General features: G+C 47.4%; 1 protein-coding gene across 2 annotated transcripts; it reads right to left on the reverse strand.

Annotated features, from left to right (window-relative positions):
• Positions 1–15,962: 15,962 nt before the first annotated feature.
• On the reverse strand, positions 15,963–20,719 carry LOC129856930 (galectin-2-like). 2 transcript variants are annotated; one of them, XM_055924711.1, is made up of 5 exons: positions 20,465–20,719; positions 19,778–19,859; positions 19,393–19,472; positions 18,357–18,528; positions 15,963–16,760 (listed from the first exon to the last, which is right to left on the reverse strand). In XM_055924711.1, exons 2-5 carry the CDS (start codon positions 19,790–19,792, stop codon positions 16,614–16,616), a joined length of 414 nt encoding a protein of 137 aa, XP_055780686.1. In that variant the 5' UTR covers positions 19,793–19,859; positions 20,465–20,719; the 3' UTR covers positions 15,963–16,613. The 2 variants fall into 2 exon arrangements, with proteins under 2 accessions (XP_055780686.1, XP_055780687.1); XM_055924712.1 differs by lacking the exon at positions 20,465–20,719 and having other exon boundaries at positions 19,778–19,882.
• Positions 20,720–21,583: the final 864 nt, after the last annotated feature.

Below are 21,583 nucleotides of genomic sequence, written 5' to 3' on the forward strand. Positions count from 1 at the left end.
CTTCCTCCTGCATCCTCCTGCATCCTCCTCTATCCTCCTGCATCCTCCTCTATCCTCCTGCATCCTCCTGGATCTTCCTGCTTCCTCCTGCATCTTCCTGCATCCTCCTCTATCCTCCTGCATCCTCCTCTATCCTCCTGCTTCCTCCTGCATCCTCCTGCATCCTCCTCTATCCTCCTGCATCCTCATCTATCCTCCTGCATCCTCCTGGATCATCCTGCTTCCTCCTGCATCCTCCTGCATCCTCCTCTATCCTCCTGCATCCTCCTCTATCCTCCTGGATCCTCCTGCATCATCCTGCTTCCTCCTGCATCCTCCTGCGTCCTCCTGCATCCTCCTGCATCCTCCTCTATCCTCCTGCATCCTCCTCTATCCTCCTGGATCTTCCTGCTTCCTCCTGCATCCTCCTGCATCCTCCTGTATCCTCCTGCATCCTCCTCTATCCTCCTGCATCCTCCTGGATCTTCCTGCTTCCTCCTGCATCCTCCTGCATCCTCCTCTATCCTCCTGCATCCTCCTCTATCCTCCTGGATCCTCCTGCATCATCCTGCGTCCTCCTGCATCCTCCTGCGCCCTCCTGCATCCTCCTGCATCCTCCTCTATCCTCCTGCATACTCCTGCATCCTCCTCTATCCTCCTGCATCCTCCTCTATCCTCCTGGTTCCCCCTGCTTCCCCATACTCAACATTTACAGAGAGGCATCTCTCAGCATCTACTGTGGGATGTTTCGGGGGCTATCAGCAGCTGGACCAAGTGCTACGAGTAGGTGATGGAGCCGACAGAGAGTCCCTCCCCTGGGAGCTGCAGAGACACAGAAAAACACACTGAATATCACATTCATAAATGGCAAAAAAAAGACAGTCGAATAATATATAATAAGAAATAAGGTTTTGAAGTTTCTGTCCTAAATTCAAAATGTAGCTTACATTTTTTTACACACGGTATTTAACAACGTTTTCTGTCATACTTCCGCTAGTTTCTTTCAACCGGTACCGGTTACCTTCAGACAAGTCCCTTGACACTTGTAGGGGTCGTAGAGTATAACGGAGAACACCATCGGGTTTTGTAGACGAAACGGTTCGGACCGCTAACAAACAGAAGTTGGCACATCGACGGTTCGGTTCGGACCGCTACCAAACAGAAGTTGGCACATCGACGGTTCAGTTCGGACCGCTACCAAACAGAAGTTGGCACATCGACGGTTCGGTTCGGACCGCTACCAAACAGAAGTTGGCACATCGACGGTTCGGTTCGGACCGCTACCAAACAGAAGTTGGCACATCGACGGTTCGGTTCGGACCGCTACCAAACAGAAGTTGGCACATCGACGGTTCGGTTCGGACCGCTACCAAACAGAAGTTGGCACATCGACGGTTCGGTTCGAACCGCTACCAAACAGAAGTTGGCACATCGACGGTTCGGTTCGAACCGCTACCAAACAGAAGTTGGCACATCGACGGAGCCGACTTCAGACGAGTCTCCTGGTACCTGTCGGGGGTCATAGATAGAGCAAGACAGTGGAGTGGTCATTAAATGGTTTTATAGGTCACACCGTTTAGGACACTACAGATGTTTCTGTACGACACGGTGCCAGAAGAAAGTCACTAAAGGGGCAGTTGAAATCGGTGACGGGGGAAAACATTTATTTCTGCTTATATAATCATAATATACCACATTAAAACAGAATGTTCAATTGCCGAGACTCCAGATCATTGAGAGGTTATAGATCTGTATCTCTGTAGCAGCTGTTTTGGTCATGAATATAGGCAATAAGATACACTGTATATACAAAAGTATGTGGACACCCCTTCAAATTAGTGGATTCGGGTATTTCAGCCACACCCGTTTGCTGACAGGTGTATAAAATCGAGCACACAGCCATGTAATCTCTATAGACAAACATTGGTAGTAGAATGGGCCTTACTGAAGAGCTTAGTGACTTTCAACGTGGCACCGTCACAGGATGCCACCTTTCCAACATGTTAGTTCGTCAAATTTCTGCCCTGCTAGAGCCGCCTAGGTCAACTGTACTGTAAGTGCTGTTGTTGTGAAGTGGAGCAACAACGGCTCAGCCGCGAAGTGGTAGGCCACACAAGCTCATAGAACGGGACTGCCGAGTACTGAAGCGCATAGCATGTAAAAATCGTCTGTCCTCGATTTCAACACTCAGTACCGAGTTCCAAACTGCCCCTGGAAGCAACGTCAGCACAATAACAGTTCGTCGAGAGCTTCCTGAAATGGGTTTCCATGGCAGAGCAGCTGCACACCAGTTTAAGATCACCATGCACAATGCCGAGCGTCGACTGAAGGGGTGTAAAAGCTCGACGCCATTGGACTCTTGGAGCAGTGGAAACACGTTCTCTGGAGTGATGAATCACGCTTCACCATCTGGCAGTCAGACGGACGAATCTGGGTTTGGTGGATGCCAGGAGAACGTTACCTGCCCGAATGCATAGTGCCAACTGTAAAGTTTGGTGGAGGAGGAATAATGGTCTGGGGCTGTTTTTCATGGTTCGGACAAGGCCCCTTAGTTCCAGTGAAGGGAAATCTTAATGCAACAGCATTCAATTACATTCTAGATGATTCTGTGCTTCCAACTTTGTGGCAACAGTTTGGGGAAAGCCTTTTCCTGTTTCATCATGACAATGCCCCTGTGCACAAAGCGAGGTCCGTACACGATTTGTCGAGATCGGTGTGGAAGAACTTGACTGGCCTGCACAGAGACCTGACCTCATCCACATCGAACACCTTTGGGATGAATTGGAACGTCGACTACGAGCCAAGCCTAATCACCCGACATCAGTGCCCGACCTCACTAATGCTCTTGAGGCTGAATGGAAGCAAGTCCCCGCAGCAATGTTCCAACATCTAGTAGGAAAGCCTCCCAGAAGAGTGGAGGCTGTTATAGCATCAAAGGGGGGGGACCAACTCTCTATTAATGCCCATTATTTTGAAATTAGATATTTGACATACTTTGGCCATGTAGTGTGGTTAGGGAAATTCACCTATTACAAACAGCCTATGTGAATGCAGGCGTAGACACAGCTGTATTTATGTATATTATTAAGGATCCCCATTAGTTCCTGCCAAGACAGCAGCTACTCTTCCTGGGGTTTATTATGGATCACCATTAGTTCCTGCCAAGACAGCAGCTACTCTTCCTGGGGTTTATTATGGATCCCCATTAGTTCCTGCCAAGACAGCAGCTACTCTTCCTGGGGTTTATTATGGATCCCCATTAGTTCCTGTCAAGACAGCAGCTACTCTTCCTGGGGTTTATTATGGATCCCCATTAGTTCCTGCCAAGACAGCAGCTACTCTTCCTGGGGTTTATTATGGATCCCCATTAGTTCCTGCCAAGACAGCAGCTACTCTTCCTGGGGTTTATTATGGATCCCCATTAGTTCCTGTCAAGACAGCAGCTACTCTTCCTGGGGTTTATTATGGATCCCCATTAGTTCCTGTCAAGACAGCAGCTACTCTTCCTGGGGTTTATTATGGATCCCCATTAGTTCCTGCCAAAGCAGCTAGTCTTCCTGGGGTTTATTATGGATCCCCATTAGTTCTTGCCAAGACAGCAGCTACTCTTCCTGGTGTTTATTATGGATCCCCATTAGTTCCTTTCAAGACAGCAGCTACTCTTCCTGGGGTTTATTATGGATCCCCATTAGTTCCTGCCAAAGCAGCTAGTCTTCCTGGTGTTTATTATGGATCCCCATTAGTTCCTGCCAAGGCAGCAGCTACTCTTCCTGGTGTTTATTATGGATCCCCATTAGTTCCTGTCAAGACAGCAGCTACTCTTCCTGGGGTTTATTATGGATCCCCATTAGTTCCTGCCAAAGCAGCTAGTCTTCCTGGGGTTTATTATGGATCCCCATTAATTCCTGCCAAGACAGCAGCTACTCTTCCTGGTGTTTATTATGGATCCCCATTAGTTCCTGCCAAGGCAGCAGCTACTCTTCCTGGTGTTTATTATGGATCCCCATTAGTTCCTGCCAAGACAGCAGCTACTCTTCCTGGTGTTTATTATGGATCCCCATTAGTTCCTGTCAAGACAGCAGCTACTCTTCCTGGGGTTTATTATGGATCCCCATTAGTTCCTGCCAAAGCAGCTAGTCTTCCTGGTGTTTATTATGGATCCCCATAAGTTCCTGCCAAGGCAGCAGCTACTCTTCCTGGTGTTTATTATGGATCCCCATTAGTTCCTGTCAAGACAGCAGCTACTCTTCCTGGGGTTTTTTATGGATCCCCATTAGTTCCTGTCAAGACAGCAGCTACTCTTCCTGGGGTTTATTATGGATCCCCATTAGTTCCTGCCAAAGCAGCTAGTCTTCCTGGGGTTTATTATGGATCCCCATTAGTTCTTGCCAAGACAGCAGCTACTCTTCCTGGGGTTTATTATGGATCCCCATTAGTTCCTGCCAAAGCAGCTAGTCTTCCTGGTGTTTATTATGGATCCCCATTAGTTCCTGCCAAGGCAGCAGCTACTCTTCCTGGTGTTTATTATGGATCCCCATTAGTTCCTGTCAAGACAGCAGCTACTCTTCCTGGGGTTTATTATGGATCCCCATTAGTTCCTGCCAAAGCAGCTAGTCTTCCTGGGGTTTATTATTGATCCCCATTAATTCCTGCCAAGACAGCATCTACTCTTCCTGGTGTTTATTATGGATCCCCATTAGTTCCTGCCAAGGCAGCAGCTACTCTTCCTGGTGTTTATTATGGATCCCCATTAGTTCCTGCCAAGACAGCAGCTACTCTTCCTGGTGTTTATTATGGATCCCCATTAGTTCCTGCCAAGACAGCAGCTACTCTTCCTGGTGTTTATTATGGATCCCCATTAGTTCCTTCCAAGGCAGCAGCTACTCTTCCTGGGGTTTATTATGGATCCCCATTAGTTCCTACCAAGGCAGCAGCTACTCATCCTGGGGTTTATTATGGATCCCCATTAGTTCCTGTCAAGGCAGCAGCTACTCTTTCTGGAGTTTATTATGGATCCCCATTAGTTCCTTCCAAGGCATCAGCTACTCTTCCTGGGGTTTATTATGGATCCCATTAGTTTCTGTCAAGACAGCAGCTACTCTTCCTGGGGTTTATTATGGATCCCCATTAGTTCCTGTCAAGACAGCAGCTACTCTTCCTGGGGTTTATTATGGATCCCCATTAGTTCCTACCAAGGCAGCAGCTACTCCTCCTGGGGTTTATTATGTATCCCCATTAGTTCCTGCCAAGGCAGCAGCTACTCTTCCTGGGGTTTATTATGGATCCCCATTCGTTCCTTCCCAGGCAGCAGCTACTCTTCCTGGGGTTTATTATGGATCCCCATTCGTTCCTTCCCAGGCAGCAGCTACTCTTCCTGGGGTTTATTATGGATCCCCATTAGTTCCTGTCAAGGCAGCAGCTACTCCTCCTGGGGTTTATTATGTATCCCCATTAGTTCCTGCCAAGGCAGCAGCTACTCTTCCTGGGGTTTATTATGGATCCCCATTCGTTCCTTCCCAGGCAGCAGCTACTCTTCCTGGGGTTTATTATGGATCCCCATTCGTTCCTTCCCAGGCAGCAGCTACTCTTCCTGGGGTTTATTATGGATCCCCATTAGTTCCTTCCCAGGCAGCAGCTACTCTTCCTGGGGTTTATTATGGATCCCCATTCGTTCCTTCCCAGGCAGCAGCTACTCTTCCTGGGGTCCAGTAAAATGAAGGCAGTTATACATTTTTTAAAACATTACAACACATTCATTACAGATTTCACTTTCCTAAGTTCGTCTTTGTGGCACCTGACCACATCAAATCAAATCATATCAAATGTATTTATAAAGCCCTTCTTACATCAGCTGATTTCTCAAAGTGCTGTACAGAAACCCAGCCTAAAACCCCCAAACAGCAAGCAATGCAGGTGTAGAAGCACGGTGGCTAAGAAAAACTCCATAGAAAGGCCAAAACCTAGGAAGAAACCTAGAGAGGAACCAGGCTATGGGGGATGGCCAGTCCTCTTCTGGCTGTGCCGGGTGGAGATTATAACAGAACATGGCCAAGATGTTCAAATGTTCATAAATGACCAGCATGGTCAAATAATAATAATCACAGTAGTTGTCGAGGGTGCAGCGTCAGCACCTCAGGAGTAAATGTAAGTTGGCTTTTCATAGCCGATAATTAATAGTATCTCTACCGCTCCTGCAGTCTCTAGAGAGTTGAAAACAGCCGGTCTGGGACAGGTAGCACGTCCGGTGAACAGGTCAGGGTTCCATAGCCGCAGGCAGAACAGTTGAAACTGGAGCAGCAGCATGGCCAGGTGGACTGGGGACAGCAAGGAGTCATCATGCCAGGTAGTCCTGAGGCATGGTCCTAGGGCTCAGGTCCTCCGAGAGATAGAAAGAAAGAGAGAATTAGAGAGAGCATACTTAAATTCACACAGGACACCAGATAAGACAGGAGAAGAACTCCAGATATAACAAACTGACCCTAGCCCCCCGACACATAAACTACTGCAACAAAAATACTGGAGGCTGAGACAGGAGGGGTCAGGAGACACTGTGGCCCCATCCGATGATACCTCCGGACAGGGCCAAACAGGCAGGATATAACACCACCCACTTTGCCAAAGCACAGCCCCCACACCACTAGCGGGATATCTTCAACCAACGGTTGGAGACACAGCCTGGCTAGGTGCTGTAGAGAGAGTTCCTCCCTGGGGGAGACACAGCCTGGCTAGGTGGTGTAGAGAGAGTTCCTCCCTGGGGGAGACACAGCCTGGCTAGGTGGTGTAGAGAGAGTTCCTCCCTGGGGGAGACACAGCCTGGCTAGGTGGATGTAGAGAGAGTTCCTCCCTGGGGGAGACACAGCCTGGCTAGGTGCTGTAGAGAGAGTTCCTCCCTGGGGGAGACACAGCCTGGCTAGGTGGTGTAGAGAGAGTTCCTCCCTGGGGGAGACACAGCCTGGCTAGGTGGTGTAGAGAGAGTTCCTCCCTGGGGGAGACACAGCCTGGCTAGGTGCTGTAGAGAGAGTTCCTCCCTGGGGGAGACACAGCCTGGCTAGGTGGTGTAGAGAGAGTTCCTCCCTGGGGGAGACACAGCCTGGCTAGGTGGTGTAGAGAGAGTTCCTCCCTGAAGAATGGCAGCTGCAGCCATGACATCAAGGTGGTGTAACTAGTCACCACATGTCCACGTCACCTTCACTAAACCTTGGTTCCCAGGTCATCACACCTCCAGTTTAATAATGTCACACATACTTACCAACCTGGCTAAATGACACCTGATCTCTTCAGTAAGCCGCCAGCCCAACCAGCCGCTGTTATCATTATTAGTGTCAAACAGGTTGGGACCAGGTGATACATCATTATTAGTTCCTCTGTTTAAACAGGAGGCCATTCAGATTCACCCTGTCCACGGGTAGTGTCCCCAATCACCCTATTCCCATGTGTAGTGCACTACTTTAGACCAGGGTTTATAGAGCTCCTCCTGTCCCCTGATCTCACCCATATGGGCTCTGGTCCTAAAGTAGTGCACTATTAGGGACTAGGGAGCCACTTGGTCTGCTGTGAAGACACACAGGAGGAGATGGATGACTGGTCTGAGGGGTAGCAGGTGCACTATATAGGGACTAGGGAGCCATTTGGTCTGCCGTGAAGACACACAGGAGGAGAAGAATGACTGGTCTGAGGGGTAGCAGGTATCCTAGTGGTTAGAGAGGTGAGCCACTTGGTCTGAGGGGTAGCAGGTATCCTAGTGGTTAGAGAGGTGAGCCACTTGGTCTGAGGGGTAGCAGGTATCCTAGTGGTTAGAGAGGTGAGCCACTTGGTCTGAGGGGTAGCAGGTATCCTAGTGGTTAGAGAGGTGAGCCACTTGGTCTGAGGGGTAGCAGGTATCCTAGTGGTTAGAGAGGTGAGCCACTTGGTCTGAGGGGTAGCAGGTATCCTAGTGGTTAGAGAGGTGAGCCACTTGGTCTGAGGGGTAGCAGGTATCCTAGTGGTTAGAGAGGTGAGCCACTTGGTCTGAGGGGTAGCAGGTCTCCTAGTGGTTAGAGAGGTGAGCCACTTGGTCTGAGGGGTAGCAGGTATCCTAGTGGTTAGAGAGGTGAGCCACTTGGTCTGAGGGGTAGCAGGTCTCCTAGTGGTTAGAGAGGTGAGCCACTTGGTCTGAGGGGTAGCAGGTATCCTAGTGGTTAGAGAGGTGAGCCACTTGGTCTGAGGGGTAGCAGGTATCCTAGTGGTTAGAGAGGTGAGCCACTTGGTCTGAGGGGTAGCAGGTATCCTAGTGGTTAGAGAGGTGAGCCACTTGGTCTGAGGGGTAGCAGGTATCCTAGTGGTTAGAGAGGTGAGCCACTTGGTCTGAGGGGTAGCAGGTATCCTAGTGGTTAGAGAGGTGAGCCACTTGGTCTGAGGGGTAGCAGGTATCCTAGTGGTTAGAGAGGTGAGCCACTTGGTCTGAGGGGTAGCAGGTATCCTAGTGGTTAGAGAGGTGAGCCACTTGGTCTGAGGGGTAGCAGGTATCCTAGTGGTTAGAGAGGTGAGCCACTTGGTCTGAGGGGTAGCAGGTATCCTAGTGGTTAGAGAGGTGAGCCACTTGGTCTGAGGGGTAGCAGGTATCCTAGTGGTTAGAGAGGTGAGCCACTTGGTCTGAGGGGTAGCAGGTATCCTAGTGGTTAGAGAGGTGAGCCACTTGGTCTGAGGGGTAGCAGGTATCCTAGTGGTTAGAGAGGTGAGCCACTTGGTCTGAGGGGTAGCAGGTATCCTAGTGGTTAGAGAGGTGAGCCACTTGGTCTGAGGGGTAGCAGGTATCCTAGTGGTTAGAGAGGTGAGCCACTTGGTCTGAGGGGTAGCAGGTATCCTAGTGATTAGAGAGGTGAGCCACTTGGTCTGAGGGGTAGCAGGTATCCTAGTGGTTAGAGAGGTGAGCCACTTGGTCTGAGGGGTAGCAGGTATCCTAGTGGTTAGAGAGGTGAGCCACTTGGTCTGAGGGGTAGCAGGTATCCTAGTGGTTAGAGAGGTGAGCCACTTGGTCTGAGGGGTAGCAGGTATCCTAGTGGTTAGAGAAGTGAGCCACTTGGTCTGAGGGGTAGCAGGTATCCTAGTGGTTAGAGAGGTGAGCCACTTGGTCTGAGGGGTAGCAGGTATCCTAGTGGTTAGAGAGGTGAGCCACTTGGTCTGAGGGGTAGCAGGTATCCTAGTGGTTAGAGAGGTGAGCCACTTGGTCTGAGGGGTAGCAGGTATCCTAGTGGTTAGAGAGGTGAGCCACTTGGTCTGAGGGGTAGCAGGTATCCTAGTGGTTAGAGAGGTGAGCCACTTGGTCTGAGGGGTAGCAGGTATCCTAGTGGTTAGAGAGGTGAGCCACTTGGTCTGAGGGGTAGCAGGTATCCTAGTGGTTAGAGAGGTGAGCCACTTGGTCTGAGGGGTAGCAGGTATCCTAGTGGTTAGAGAGGTGAGCCACTTGGTCTGAGGGGTAGCAGGTATCCTAGTGGTTAGAGAGGTGAGCCACTTGGTCTGAGGGGTAGCAGGTATCCTAGTGGTTAGAGAGGTGAGCCACTTGGTCTGAGGGGTAGCAGGTATCCTAGTGGTTAGAGAGGTGAGCCACTTGGTCTGAGGGGTAGCAGGTATCCTAGTGGTTAGAGAGGTGAGCCACTTGGTCTGAGGGGTAGCAGGTATCCTAGTGGTTAGAGAGGTGAGCCACTTGGTCTGAGGGGTAGCAGGTATCCTAGTGGTTAGAGAGGTGAGCCACTTGGTCTGAGGGGTAGCAGGTATCCTAGTGGTTAGAGAGGTGAGCCACTTGGTCTGAGGGGTAGCAGGTATCCTAGTGGTTAGAGAGGTGAGCCACTTGGTCTGAGGGGTAGCAGGTATCCTAGTGGTTAGAGAGGTGAGCCACTTGGTCTGAGGGGTAGCAGGTATCCTAGTGGTTAGAGAGGTGAGCCACTTGGTCTGAGGGGTAGCAGGTATCCTAGTGGTTAGAGAGGTGAGCCAGCAGCAGCAGAGGGTGTCTGGTATTAAATCCTAGATTTGCCTGTCGTTGTTCTCTTGAGGAAGGCACTTACCCCCCCCCCCCCCCCCCCCATAACAACAGCTCCCCAGGCACCTAGTGGGGCAGCCCCCCCCCCCCCCCCCCCCCCCATAACAACAGCTCCCCAGGCACCTAGTGGGGCAGCCCCCCCCCCCCCATAACAACAGCTCCCCAGGCACCTAGTGGGGCAGCCCCCCCCCCCCCCCCCCCATAACAACAGCTCCCCAGGCACCTAGTGGGGCAGCCCCCCCCCCCCCCCCCCCATAACTACAGCTCCCCAGGCACCTAGTGGGGCAGCCCCCCCACACCTCTCCATAACCTGTTTATGTCTGCCTGTCTGTCTGTCTTTGTGCCTGTCTGTATGCCTCTATGCCTGTATGCCTGTCTGTCTGTCTTTATGCCTGCCTGTATGCCTGGCTGTCTGTATGCCTGTATGCCTGTCTGTCTGTATGCCTGTATGCCTGTCTGTCTGTATGCCTGTATGCCTGTCTGTCTGTATGCCTGTATGCCTGTATGCCTGGCTGCCTGTCTGTATGCCTGTATGCCTGTCTGTCTGTATGCCTGTATGCCTGTCTGTCTGTATGCCTGTATGCCTGTCTGTCTGTATGCCTGTATGTCTGTCTGTCTGTATGTCTGCCTGTCTGTCTGTCTGCCTATCTGCCTGTCTGTCTGTCTTCATGTCTGTACTGTATGTCTGTCTGCCTGTCTGTATGTCTTTATGTCTGTCTGCCTGTCTGTCTGTCTTTATGTCTGCCTGTCTGTATGTCTTCATGTCTGTACTGTCTGCCTGTCTGTCTGTCTGTATGTCTGCCGGTCTGTCTGTCTTTATGTCTGCCGGTCTGTATGTCTTTATGTCTGTCTGCCTGTCTGTCTGTCTTTATGTCTGCCTGTCTGTATGTCTTCATGTCTGTACTGTATGCCTGTCTGTCTGTCTTTATGTCTGCCTGTCTGTATGTCTTTATGTCTGTCTGCCTGTCTGTCTGTCTTTATGTCTGTCTGCCTGTCTGTCTGTCTTTATGTCTGCCTGTCTGTATGTCTTTATGTCTGCCTGTCTGTCTGTCTTTATGTCTGTCTGCCTGTATGTCTTCATGTCTGTACTGTCTGCCTGTCTGTCTGTCTTTATGTCTGCCTGTCTGTCTGTCTTTATGTCTGCCTGTCTGTATGTCTGTCTGTCTTTATGTCTGCCTGTCTGTCTGTCTTTATGTCTGCCTGTCTGTCTGTCTTTATGTCTGCCTGTCTGTATGTCTTCATGTCTGTCTGCCTGTCTGTCTGTCTTTATGTCTGCCTGTCTGTCTGTCTTTATGTCTGCCTGTCTGTCTGTCTTTATGTCTGCCTGTCTGTCTGTCTTTATGTCTGCCTGTCTGTATGTCTTCATGTCTGTCTGCCTGTCTGTCTGTCTTTATGTCTGCCTGTCTGTATGTCTTTATGTCTGCCTGTCTGTCTGTCTTTATGTCTGCCTGTCTGTCTGTCTTTATGTCTGCCTGTCTGTATGTCTTCATGTCTGTACTGTCTGCCTGTCTGTATGTCTTCATGTCTGTACTGTCTGCCTGTCTTTATGTCTGTCTGCCTGTCTGTATGTCTTCATGTCTGTACTGTCTGCCTGTCTTTATGTCTGCCTGTCTGTCTGTCTTTATGTCTGCCTGTCTGTATGTCTTCATGTCTGTCTGCCTGTCTGTCTGTCTTTATGTCTGCCTGTCTGTCTGTCTTTATGTCTGCCTGTCTGTATGTCTGTCTGTCTTTATGTCTGCCTGTCTGTCTGTCTTTATGTCTGCCTGTCTGTCTGTCTTTATGTCTGCCTGTCTGTATGTCTTCATGTCTGTCTGCCTGTCTGTCTGTCTTTATGTCTGCCTGTCTGTCTGTCTTTATGTCTGCCTGTCTGTCTGTCTTTATGTCTGCCTGTCTGTCTGTCTTTATGTCTGCCTGTCTGTATGTCTTTATGTCTGCCTGTCTGTCTGTCTTTATGTCTGCCTGTCTGTCTGTCTTTATGTCTGTACTGTCTGCCTGTGTGTCTTTCGGAGGTGTGTGTGTGTGTGTGTGTGTGTGTGTGTGTGTGTGTGTGTGTGTGTGTGTGTGTGTGTGTTAATGCTGGACATGAACCACCAGTTTCCTGTCTGTCTGTCTGTCTGTCTGTCTGTCTGTCTGTCTGTCTGTCTGTCTGTGTGTCTGTGTGTATGTCTGTGTGTGTGTCTGTGTCTGTGTGTGTGTGTGTGTGTGTGTGTGTGTGTGTGTGTGTGTGTGTGTGTGTCTGTGTCTGTGTCTGTGTCTGTGTCTGTGTCTGTGTCTGTGTCTGTGTCTGTGTGTCTGTGTGTCTGTGTGTCTGTGTGTCTGTGTGTCTGTGTGTCTGTGTCTGTGTGTGTGTGTCTGTGTGTGTGTCTGTGTCTGTGTCTGTGTCTGTGTGTGTGTGTGTGTGTGTGTGTGTGTGTGTGTGTGTGTGTGTGTGTCTGTGTCTGTGTCTGTGTCTGTGTCTGTGTCTGTGTCTGTGTCTGTGTCTGTGTCTGCGTGCGTGCGTCTGTCTGTCTGTCTGTCTGTCTGTCTGTCTGTCTGTCTGTCTGTCTGTCTGTCTGTCTGTCTGTCTGTCTGTCTGTCTGTCTGTCTGCGCATATTGGCAGATAAGCAGCGATGGGCATTACCATCATGGGGCTTGTATTCATTGTTTTATTCTGTGTTGTCACAGCCTTCAACCCACATAATGCATTGTGCATTTAATGTAAAAACATGTTTTTTTTTTTTTTAAAGACCATCGAAACTGTGATTATTTTGCAATAATTGAACTAAAACCAAACCAACCACAAAAAGCACTAATCGCTCAGCACTAGTGTGTGTGTGTAGTGTGTGTCCCTTTACAGCCTGTCTATCAGCCAGGCTCCAGGTGGAATAACAATGTGGTCTGTCAGCCAGGCTCCAGGTGGAATAACACTCTGGTCTGTCAGCCAGACTCCAGGTGGAATAACACTGTGGTCTGTCAGCCAGACTCCAAGTGGAATAACACTGTGGTCCGTCAGCCAGACTCCAGGTGGAATAACACTGTGGTCTGTCAGCCAGACTCCAGGTGGAATAACACTGTGGTCTATCAGCCAGACTCCAGGTGGAATAACACTGTGGTCTGTCAGCCAGGCTCCAGGTGGAATAACACTGTGGTCTGTCAGCCAGGCTCCAGGTGGAATAACACTGTGGTCTGTCAGCCAGACTCCAAGTGGAATAACACTGTGGTCTGTCAGCCAGACTCCAGGTGGAATAACACTGTGGTCTGTCAGCCAGGCTCCAGGTGGAATAACACTGTGGTCTGTCAGCCAGGCTCCAGGTGGAATAACACTGTGGTCTGTCAGCCAGACTCCAGGTGGAATAACACTGTGGTCTGTCAGCCAGACTCCAAGTGGAATAACACTGTGGTCTGTCAGCCAGGCTCCAGGTGGAATAACACTGTGGTCTGTCAGCCAGACTCCAAGTGGAATAACACTGTGGTCTGTCAGCCAGACTCCAAGTGGAATAACACTGTGGTCTGTCAGCCAGGCTCCTGGTGGAATAACACTGTGGTCTGATTTGACTGGTGTCTTACAGGATAGTATGTCATTGTGTCCTCGGGCAGTTTGGGTTATTATGCGATAGACAGATGGAGAGAGAGAGGGAGGGGGAGAGAGAGAAGGAGGGAGAGGGTGGGAGAGAGAGAAAGGGGGGAGAGGGAGGGAGGGAGGTAGAGAGAGAGAGGGAGAGGGGGAGAGAGAAAGGGGGAAATAGAGAGGGAGAGAGGGAGTGAGGTAGAGGGGGTGGGGAGAGGGGAGAGAGAGAGAAAGGGGGGAGGTAGAGAGGGAAGGAGGGAGGTAGAGAGGGAGAGGGGGAAAGAGAAAGTGGGAAATAGAGAGGGAGTGAGGGAGAAGGTAGAGAGAGAAAGGGGGAGATAGAGAGGGAGAGAGGGAGAAAGGTTGAGGGAGTGGGGAGAGGGGAGAGAGAGAAACGGGGGAGATAGAGAGGGAGAGAGGTAGAGGGAGAGAGGGAGAGAGAGAAAGGGGGGAGATAGAGAGGGAGAGAGAGAGTGAGGTAGAGAGAGAGGGGAGAGAGGGCTGGTCAGTCAGCGGGGTCAGCAGACCATGCTGTCATTAGAATGCAGACCTAACTTAGTTCCTGTCTACTCTCTCCTCTCCCCGTCTCATTGACTAGAGGACAGAGAGAGAGCAGAGGGAGAGGGATGGAGTGAGACTGGAGAGGGACGAAAAAGAGCAGAAAGAGGAGTAAGGAGAGAGAAAAAAGGAGTTAAAGAGAGGACAGAGAGTAAAGAAAGAGGGTGGGCCTGATAGGCCAATGTTGTTACGGGCGATGTTTTTACCCAAAACATATTTGCACCCAAACAAAAAAACTCTACGCTTCCTAGATCAGAGGAGAATGCTGTTCCGTGTGTAAATCGTTCCAATGCTGAATTATAACAACAACTTCCCTTTGTTGTCGCTAGATGAGGGCGGGAGAGGAGGATACAGAGAGAGGGAGAGAGAGAGAGACAGGGAGAGAGAGAGAGACAGGGAAGAGAGAGAAAGAGACAGGGAAGAGAGAGAGTGATGGAGAGAAGAGAGCGGGAGGGAAGGGGTACAGAGAGAGAGACAGGGAAGAGAGAGAGAGACAGAGAGATAGAGAGAGAGACAGAGAGATAGAGAGAGAGAGAGAGAGAGAGAGAGAGGGAGGGAAGGGGTACAGAGAGAGAGAGAGAGAGATGGGGGGGTACAGTAACAGAGTTCTGCAGTATTTATTGGTACAGTTTATTTGCACTGTTTTGTTTCAGGTCAACTCTTCTTCTTCCATCCATGTCTTCTGTGATGAAAGACTGAAGCCTCAACCTGTATTCATATAGTAAGGATGGCTGCCATCTTATGGGATCCTAACTCTGCTATTTAGTTAGTTTCTTCACGTAGTTTGTAACTTATTTTGTACATAGTGTTGCTGCCGCCGTCTCTTATGACCGAATAGAGTTTCTGGACATCAGAACAGCGACTACTCACCTCGAATTGGACAAAGATTATTTTGTCAATGAGTCCGACGAGAAGGATATACTGCTTCTCCGAGACCAGGCCCGAATCCCTGTCAATCGTGTGTAGAAAAGACGGAAATAAAGGGGGTAGAGATCAGGGTGCCTTGTGAGAATTATTGGGCGAGTGGGTAACCCGCCTCTATCATCCATTCTATTGACCAACGTGCAATCACTGGAGAATAAACAGGATGAGCTCGGATAATAGACAGTTGGCTGGGTTTTCCGTGCATCGGCAGGACAGACCAGCTACGTCTGGTAAGACGAGGGGTGGTGGCGTGTGTCTATTTGTCAATAACAGCAGGTGTCCGATGTCTGATATTAAAGAGGTCTCGAGGTATTGCTCGCCTGCTGTTGACGGATGCCTTGGCCTCATTCTCAACTGGCTTGTAATGGAAGCTGCAGTCACTGAGGGACAACCTCTCACATGGCCCGTGATATATTGTCCCGTTGGGAGTTTGGGAGAGTGGACAGGACAGGAAAGGAGTGGGTCTGAGGAACATAATGCATCTAAAGGAAAATTCCTTTTCGGTGATTATTAGGAGAGATTATACGTATAGCTTGGATTCTCACGTGGTCTTTTTATACCTTGACGCTCCATACCCCTGTGAATCCCCACCTTCCAGTTCACACTCAGGAAAATCTGTTCCCGTGTGTAGGAGTACACCAGATAGTAGTCTCTCAAGGGCTTTTCATGAAGTCTTTATAGCGTTTGATCTGATAAAGATGTGGTTTTATAGATTCAAGGTGAACCAGCGAGACACACACACACAAAACATTCCAGAGGAAGTGGGAGTCACTCAAATGGAGTGATTTTATTTTTTAAAGCTATATCGTAAGCCTTGACGCTTGGGAGTTCAACTTTGGGGACAATTATATTCTAAGAAAAAGAGATGACTTTAAAACGTTTTAAATGTATAGAATAGGGCTACAATGTTATCATGGAACTAAAGACACGGCATTCACTACTTGAGGATGCTTCACTTTATTGATGACATGACAGGCGTCCATTTTGTTTTGCTTCATTAAATGTATACAGAAAATAACATTTTCAAATCGTCGTAAACATTTACGCCGTGCTTCTGGAGTCAACGGCTATTCTCTTTTCTGCTCAGTAATTGTTGACCCAATCTGTCGACACGGTCAGTCATAATGTAATCATTTGGTCTACTACAGTATCAGAACATGAGAGATTAGGTCAGTGATAATGTAATCATTTGGTCTACTATGTTATAAGAATACATTCTTTCTCACCAAAACAAGTAAAACATTGACTGACATTTCATCCGGCCAAGATGTGTGTGAAACACGTCTGTATTTGTAAAGGAATGTAATTAGTTGACAGTATCCTAACCTCGTCCCCAGTTGTCCCTTGTGTTTACTGTATGTCAGAATATTGTTACAACAAAACGTACCATGGTCACCCCATATTTCCATTTAGTATTTGATACGGGCCATTGATCCTGTCTTACTGCCCATTGGTCTAACTCTATATGTAGCCCCGCCCACTTGCTTGTGTGTCATTGGGCCGGAATGCACCGGAAATTGGAAGGCAAACGAGACAAATTGGCTCTGCCATTGTTGCCAGGCTACACAAGGTGGATATTATGGGTCTCTTTAGTAGATCTTAAAGGCGGTGAGCTTTAAGTCTCCTCTGACGCGAACGTAGGTAATGACGTCCAGGACGGAACGGTTGGGGAACTTGATCTCATGTCCATTAGGCATCTCCACTTCAAACACGTCTCTGGTCAGCTTCAGGACAATCTGGAGAGAGAACGGGAGAGAGAGGAACCCGTCACTATGACAACACATTGACTTACTCTAATACCCACATGGTTTCATTGTTACATCACTATATTCTACGCCTAGTTCAACTCTGACTTGACTAGTTAATTACAGGTTAAATACATTTAAAAATAAATATATGCTGTACTGCAGTACTGGATGCTCGATAATGCAGTCAGTATGACAGAATTAATTAACTAACTACACTGAACAATGCAGTCAGTACGACATAATTAATTAACTAACTACACTGAACAATGCAGTCAGTACGACAGAATTCATAACTAACTACACTGAACAATGCAGTCAGTACGACAGAACTCATAACTAACTACACTGAACAATGCAGTCAGTACGACAGAATTAATTAACTAACTACACTGAACAATGCAGTCAGTACGACAGAATTCATAACTAACTACACTGAACAATGCAGTCAGTACGACAGAACTCATAACTAACTACACTGAACAACCTTAAAGGGATAGTTCAGGATTTTGACAATAAAGCCCGTCATCTACCTCCCCAGAGTCAGATGAACTCGTGGAAACCGTTATGTCTCTGTGTCCCGTATGAAGTTAGAGGTAGTGAATCGTCCAGTATGAAGAGGTAGTGAATCGTCCAGTATGAAGTTAGAGGTAGTGAATCGTCCAGTATGAAGTTAGAGGTAGTGAATCATCCAGTATGAAGTTAGAGGTAGTGATTCGTTCAGTATGAAGTTAGAGGTAGTGAATCATTCAGTATAAAGTTGGAGGTAGTGAATCGTTCAGTATGAAGTTAGAGGTAGTGAATCGTCCAGTATGAAGTTAGAGGTAGTGAATCGTCCAGTATGAAGTTAGAGGTGGTGAATCGTCCAGTATGAAGTTAGAGGTGGTGAATCATTCAGTATGAAGATAGAGGTAGTGAATCGTCCAGTATGAAGATAGAGGTAGTGAATCGTCCAGTATGAAGAGGTAGTGAATCGTTCAGTATGAAGTTAGAGGTAGTGAATCGTCCAGTATGAAGAGGTAGTGAATCGTCCAGTATGAGGATAGAGGTAGTGAATCGTTCAGTATGAAGAGGTAGTGAATCGTTCAGTATGAAGAGGTAGTAAATCGTCCAGTATGAAGATAGAGGTAGTGAATCGTTCAGTATGAAGTTAGAGGTAGTGAATCATTCAGTATGAAGTTAGAGGTAGTGAATCGTTCAGTATGAAGTTAGAGGTAGTGAATCGTCCAGTATGAAGTTAGAGGTAGTGAATCGTTCAGTATGAAGTTAGAGGTAGTGAATCAGCAAAAAAAGACAGCTAGTCTTCGTGTACAGCTAGCATACGTTCAGTCTTTGCACTAAGCTAGCGCTAACACAAGTTAGCATCGGCACGCAAAACTACCTTTAACCTCCGTCATACTGGACTCAGAGACATACAAATGTTATCGCAAAAGTTCATCGGACTCATCCCTTTATGAAATACCACAATGCCCTTTTTTCCCTCAAATATTATATTTTCATTTATTTAAACGTGTGTATATATCCGGACTAACATCCTCCTTGGTCCAGTCGGAACCCTCTTCCCCATCCCAACAATTAATGTCCCACCTTGAAAGTAGAACCCCTTTGGAGGTCACTGTGTTTCTCTCTCTCCTCGTGACCCCAGCAGCCGTCAATCCTTGAGTTGCACACAAGCACAGCGCCGTCCGTGTCGTCCTTGAAACGGGGGTTGAAGTGCAGCGCCAGGTGATCTTCGTCACGGCCCAGTTCTAGCTGGAACCTGAGGGTTCGTTCAACGAGGGAAATCGTTCGTTATCGTGTTTGATTTGTGCTAGCCGCAAACGTTTCGGTAACATTAGGAAACAGTTCGAGAAGGGTAGTGTGAGGCGAATGTTTTGGGTCTAAACTGCCGATACAAATAATCATGTGTCCATGTAGGCTTTCTATTGCATGTAGTAGGAATATAAATACATTAGGAATATAAATACAATATGACCACAGTAATCATAGATGTTTGTTGTTTCACCACAACTGTTTGGAATGTTCATTCAAATCGTTCAACTGAAATTGTTGCTAAGTAACCTGTTCGCCCCGAACAGAACCCTTCTTGGACTCACCTCTGGACCTGTGTAACAGGAAGTCACAAGACTAATCATTCCAGAAACCCCACTACATGTCTGCACTTCTCCTACATGAATTGGTTTCACACATACAGTATACTACATACAGTACACAACACATACAGTACACCACACATACAGTACACCACACATACAGTATACCACACATACAGTATACCACACATACAGTATACCACACATACAGTATACCACATACAGTATACTACATACAGTACACCACACATACAGTATACCACACATACAGTATACCACACATACAGTACACCACATACAGTATACTACATACAGTACACCAACACTAAAACATTCTCCGTTCTCTAGTCTTTAGAAAAGCATTTGTGGAACTGGTGGTTTGTTTTTCAGTTATTCTTCTAAATGAATGTGATGGGTCTCTGGGTGTGATTTCTTGACCAGACCAAACCAGACCAGACCAAACTAGACCAGACCAGACCAGACCAGACCAAACCAAACCAAACCAGACCAAACCAGTTAAATGTCCGTACCCCTTCGCCTCAGTCAGAATCCTCCCCTCCACTTTCAACTGGTCTCCAGCTCTCAGCTTCACATTCTTCAGCTCTAGTTCCTGTTATTGACAAGCAGATAGTTGACTTGTCTTTGAACATAAGGCCAAAGAGATTGTCTTTTAAATGTGTCACGTTTGGTTTGCTTTATGCTATTCAATCATTTATCTCTCTCTGGCTTTTGATAATCATTGTAATCACAATTTACAGTTTATGTCCCACTAATATTGTATAATGATGTACATAATATTAACCAGTTAATTTACCCAGCAACAGATATCCCAATGCAGTAGGTTACAAAGCCTGTTCAATATGTAACTTTATTGATAAGAGTATCCACACAAGCATGAAGGTTAACAAGACTTACCATTGGCTTTGCCATGTTGCCACTGGTGGTGGAAAAACAGTCCTGAATCTAGTATGGGATGGGGACAAGAGAAGCCTCTATGCTGAGACACAGAGAGATTTAAAAAGGTAAGGTTAAAAGTCCAGCCCCTCCTCTTTCACATATCACTAACTGATTAGCATGATGAGGGGGGTCAAGAGGTACTTCGTGATGATTCAATCCATAGGATGTTTGATTATCTCACTTAGCCTAGAGCCTAATACTGGGCTTTAAGATAATATTGTGTGTCACACGTTGCCCTCTCGACTGGTGTCACTGCTGACAAGGATTTGCAAACCATTCAATTCGCTACAGATAAGCCTAGATGATTCATCTTTGTTCTTACCCGTACTCTAAAATCACACTGCAATATATCTTTTCAGATTTTATATTTTAAAAACAACACTATTGATGTAACTTAAATACATTATTATTTTGTAGTTAAATATAGCAAAGGCTTTGTGATCAAATTCATCAGGGATTATTTCTTGTTAAATCTTGCAGAGTTGCTCATTGATAATTCCACTCAGTCCAGCTCTGGGAATAGGTGACTTCATAAACAATCAGCACATTAAAAACTCAAAATAACAACAGTAACTATGTGCTTGTGTCAACAAATTGTTGATATCTTGCAGTAAATTTGCATTACATATTACTTGAGTAACTTACCTTTTGCATCAAACCTACGTTAGCATGAACTCAATTAGACACGCTTGAGCAGAGACTTTAGCAGAAGATTAGCTGAAAATATTCAATATAATTCATTAGAGACAACGCCTGCTCCTTCAATAAATGCTGATTTAGTTTTTCCTCACATACAGGACCAGAACCAGCAAGAAAATAACAGCACATTAATTCATGTTTTACATTTCTTTAAATTGGGTGGAAAAATAGCATTATATGAAAAGTGAATTGGCACTGATTATATCACAAATTGTTTGTGAAGTTTCTTCATGTGACCTGCATCAGCCAATAACAGCCCAGTTGTTTCTTCATGTGACCTGCATCAGCCAATAGCAGACCAGTTGATTTTTCATGTGACCTGTATCAGCCAATAGCAGACCAGTTGTTTCTTCATGTGACGTGCATCAGCAAATAACAGACCAGTTGTTTCTTCATGTGACCTGCATCAGCCAATAACAGACCAGCTGTTGCTTCATGTCACATGCATCAGCCAATAATAGACCAGTGGATTTTTCATGTGACATGCATCAGCCAATAACAGACCAGTTGTTTCTTCATGTGACCTGCATCAGCCAATAGTAGACCAGTTGTTTCTTCATGTGACCTGCATCAGCCAATAACAGACCAGTTGTTTCTTCATGTGACCTGCATCAGCCAATAACAGACCAGTGGATTTTTCATGTGACCTGCATCAGCCAATAACAGACCAGTTGTTTCTTCATGTGACCTGCATCAGCGAATAGCAGACCAGTTGTTTCTTCATGTGACCTGCATCAGCCAATAACAGACCAGTGGATTTTTCATGTGACCTGCATCAGAACAGTGTGGTGGTAGAACAGTGTGGTGGTAGAACAGTGAGGTATTGGAACAGTGAGGGGTTGGAACAGTGTGGTGGTAGAACAGTGTGGTGGTGGAACAGTGTGGTGGTAGAACAGTGTGGTGGTAGAACAGTGTGGTGGTAGAACAGTGAGGTATTGGAACAGTGAGGGGTTGGAACAGTGTGGTGGTAGAACAGTGTGGTGTTGGAACAGTGTGGTGGTAGAACAGTGTGGTGGTAGAACAGTGAGGTATTGGAACAGTGAGGGGTTGGAACAGTGTGGTGGT

The sequence above is a fragment of the Salvelinus fontinalis genome, chromosome 6 (assembly GCF_029448725.1).
Source record: "Salvelinus fontinalis isolate EN_2023a chromosome 6, ASM2944872v1, whole genome shotgun sequence".
In the NCBI taxonomy this organism is placed as follows: domain Eukaryota; kingdom Metazoa; phylum Chordata; class Actinopteri; order Salmoniformes; family Salmonidae; genus Salvelinus; species Salvelinus fontinalis.

Bases quoted from the DNA above. Each gene is read 5' to 3' on its own strand.
- LOC129856930 (XM_055924711.1), bottom strand. The intron at 18,529-19,392 runs GTACGGACATTT...ACGAACCCTCAG, and splicing joins ATTCTGACTGAGGCGAAGGG to GTTCCAGCTAGAACTGGGCC. The intron at 16,761-18,356 runs GTGGGACATTAA...TTCTCTCTCCAG, and splicing joins AAAGGGGTTCTACTTTCAAG to ATTGTCCTGAAGCTGACCAG.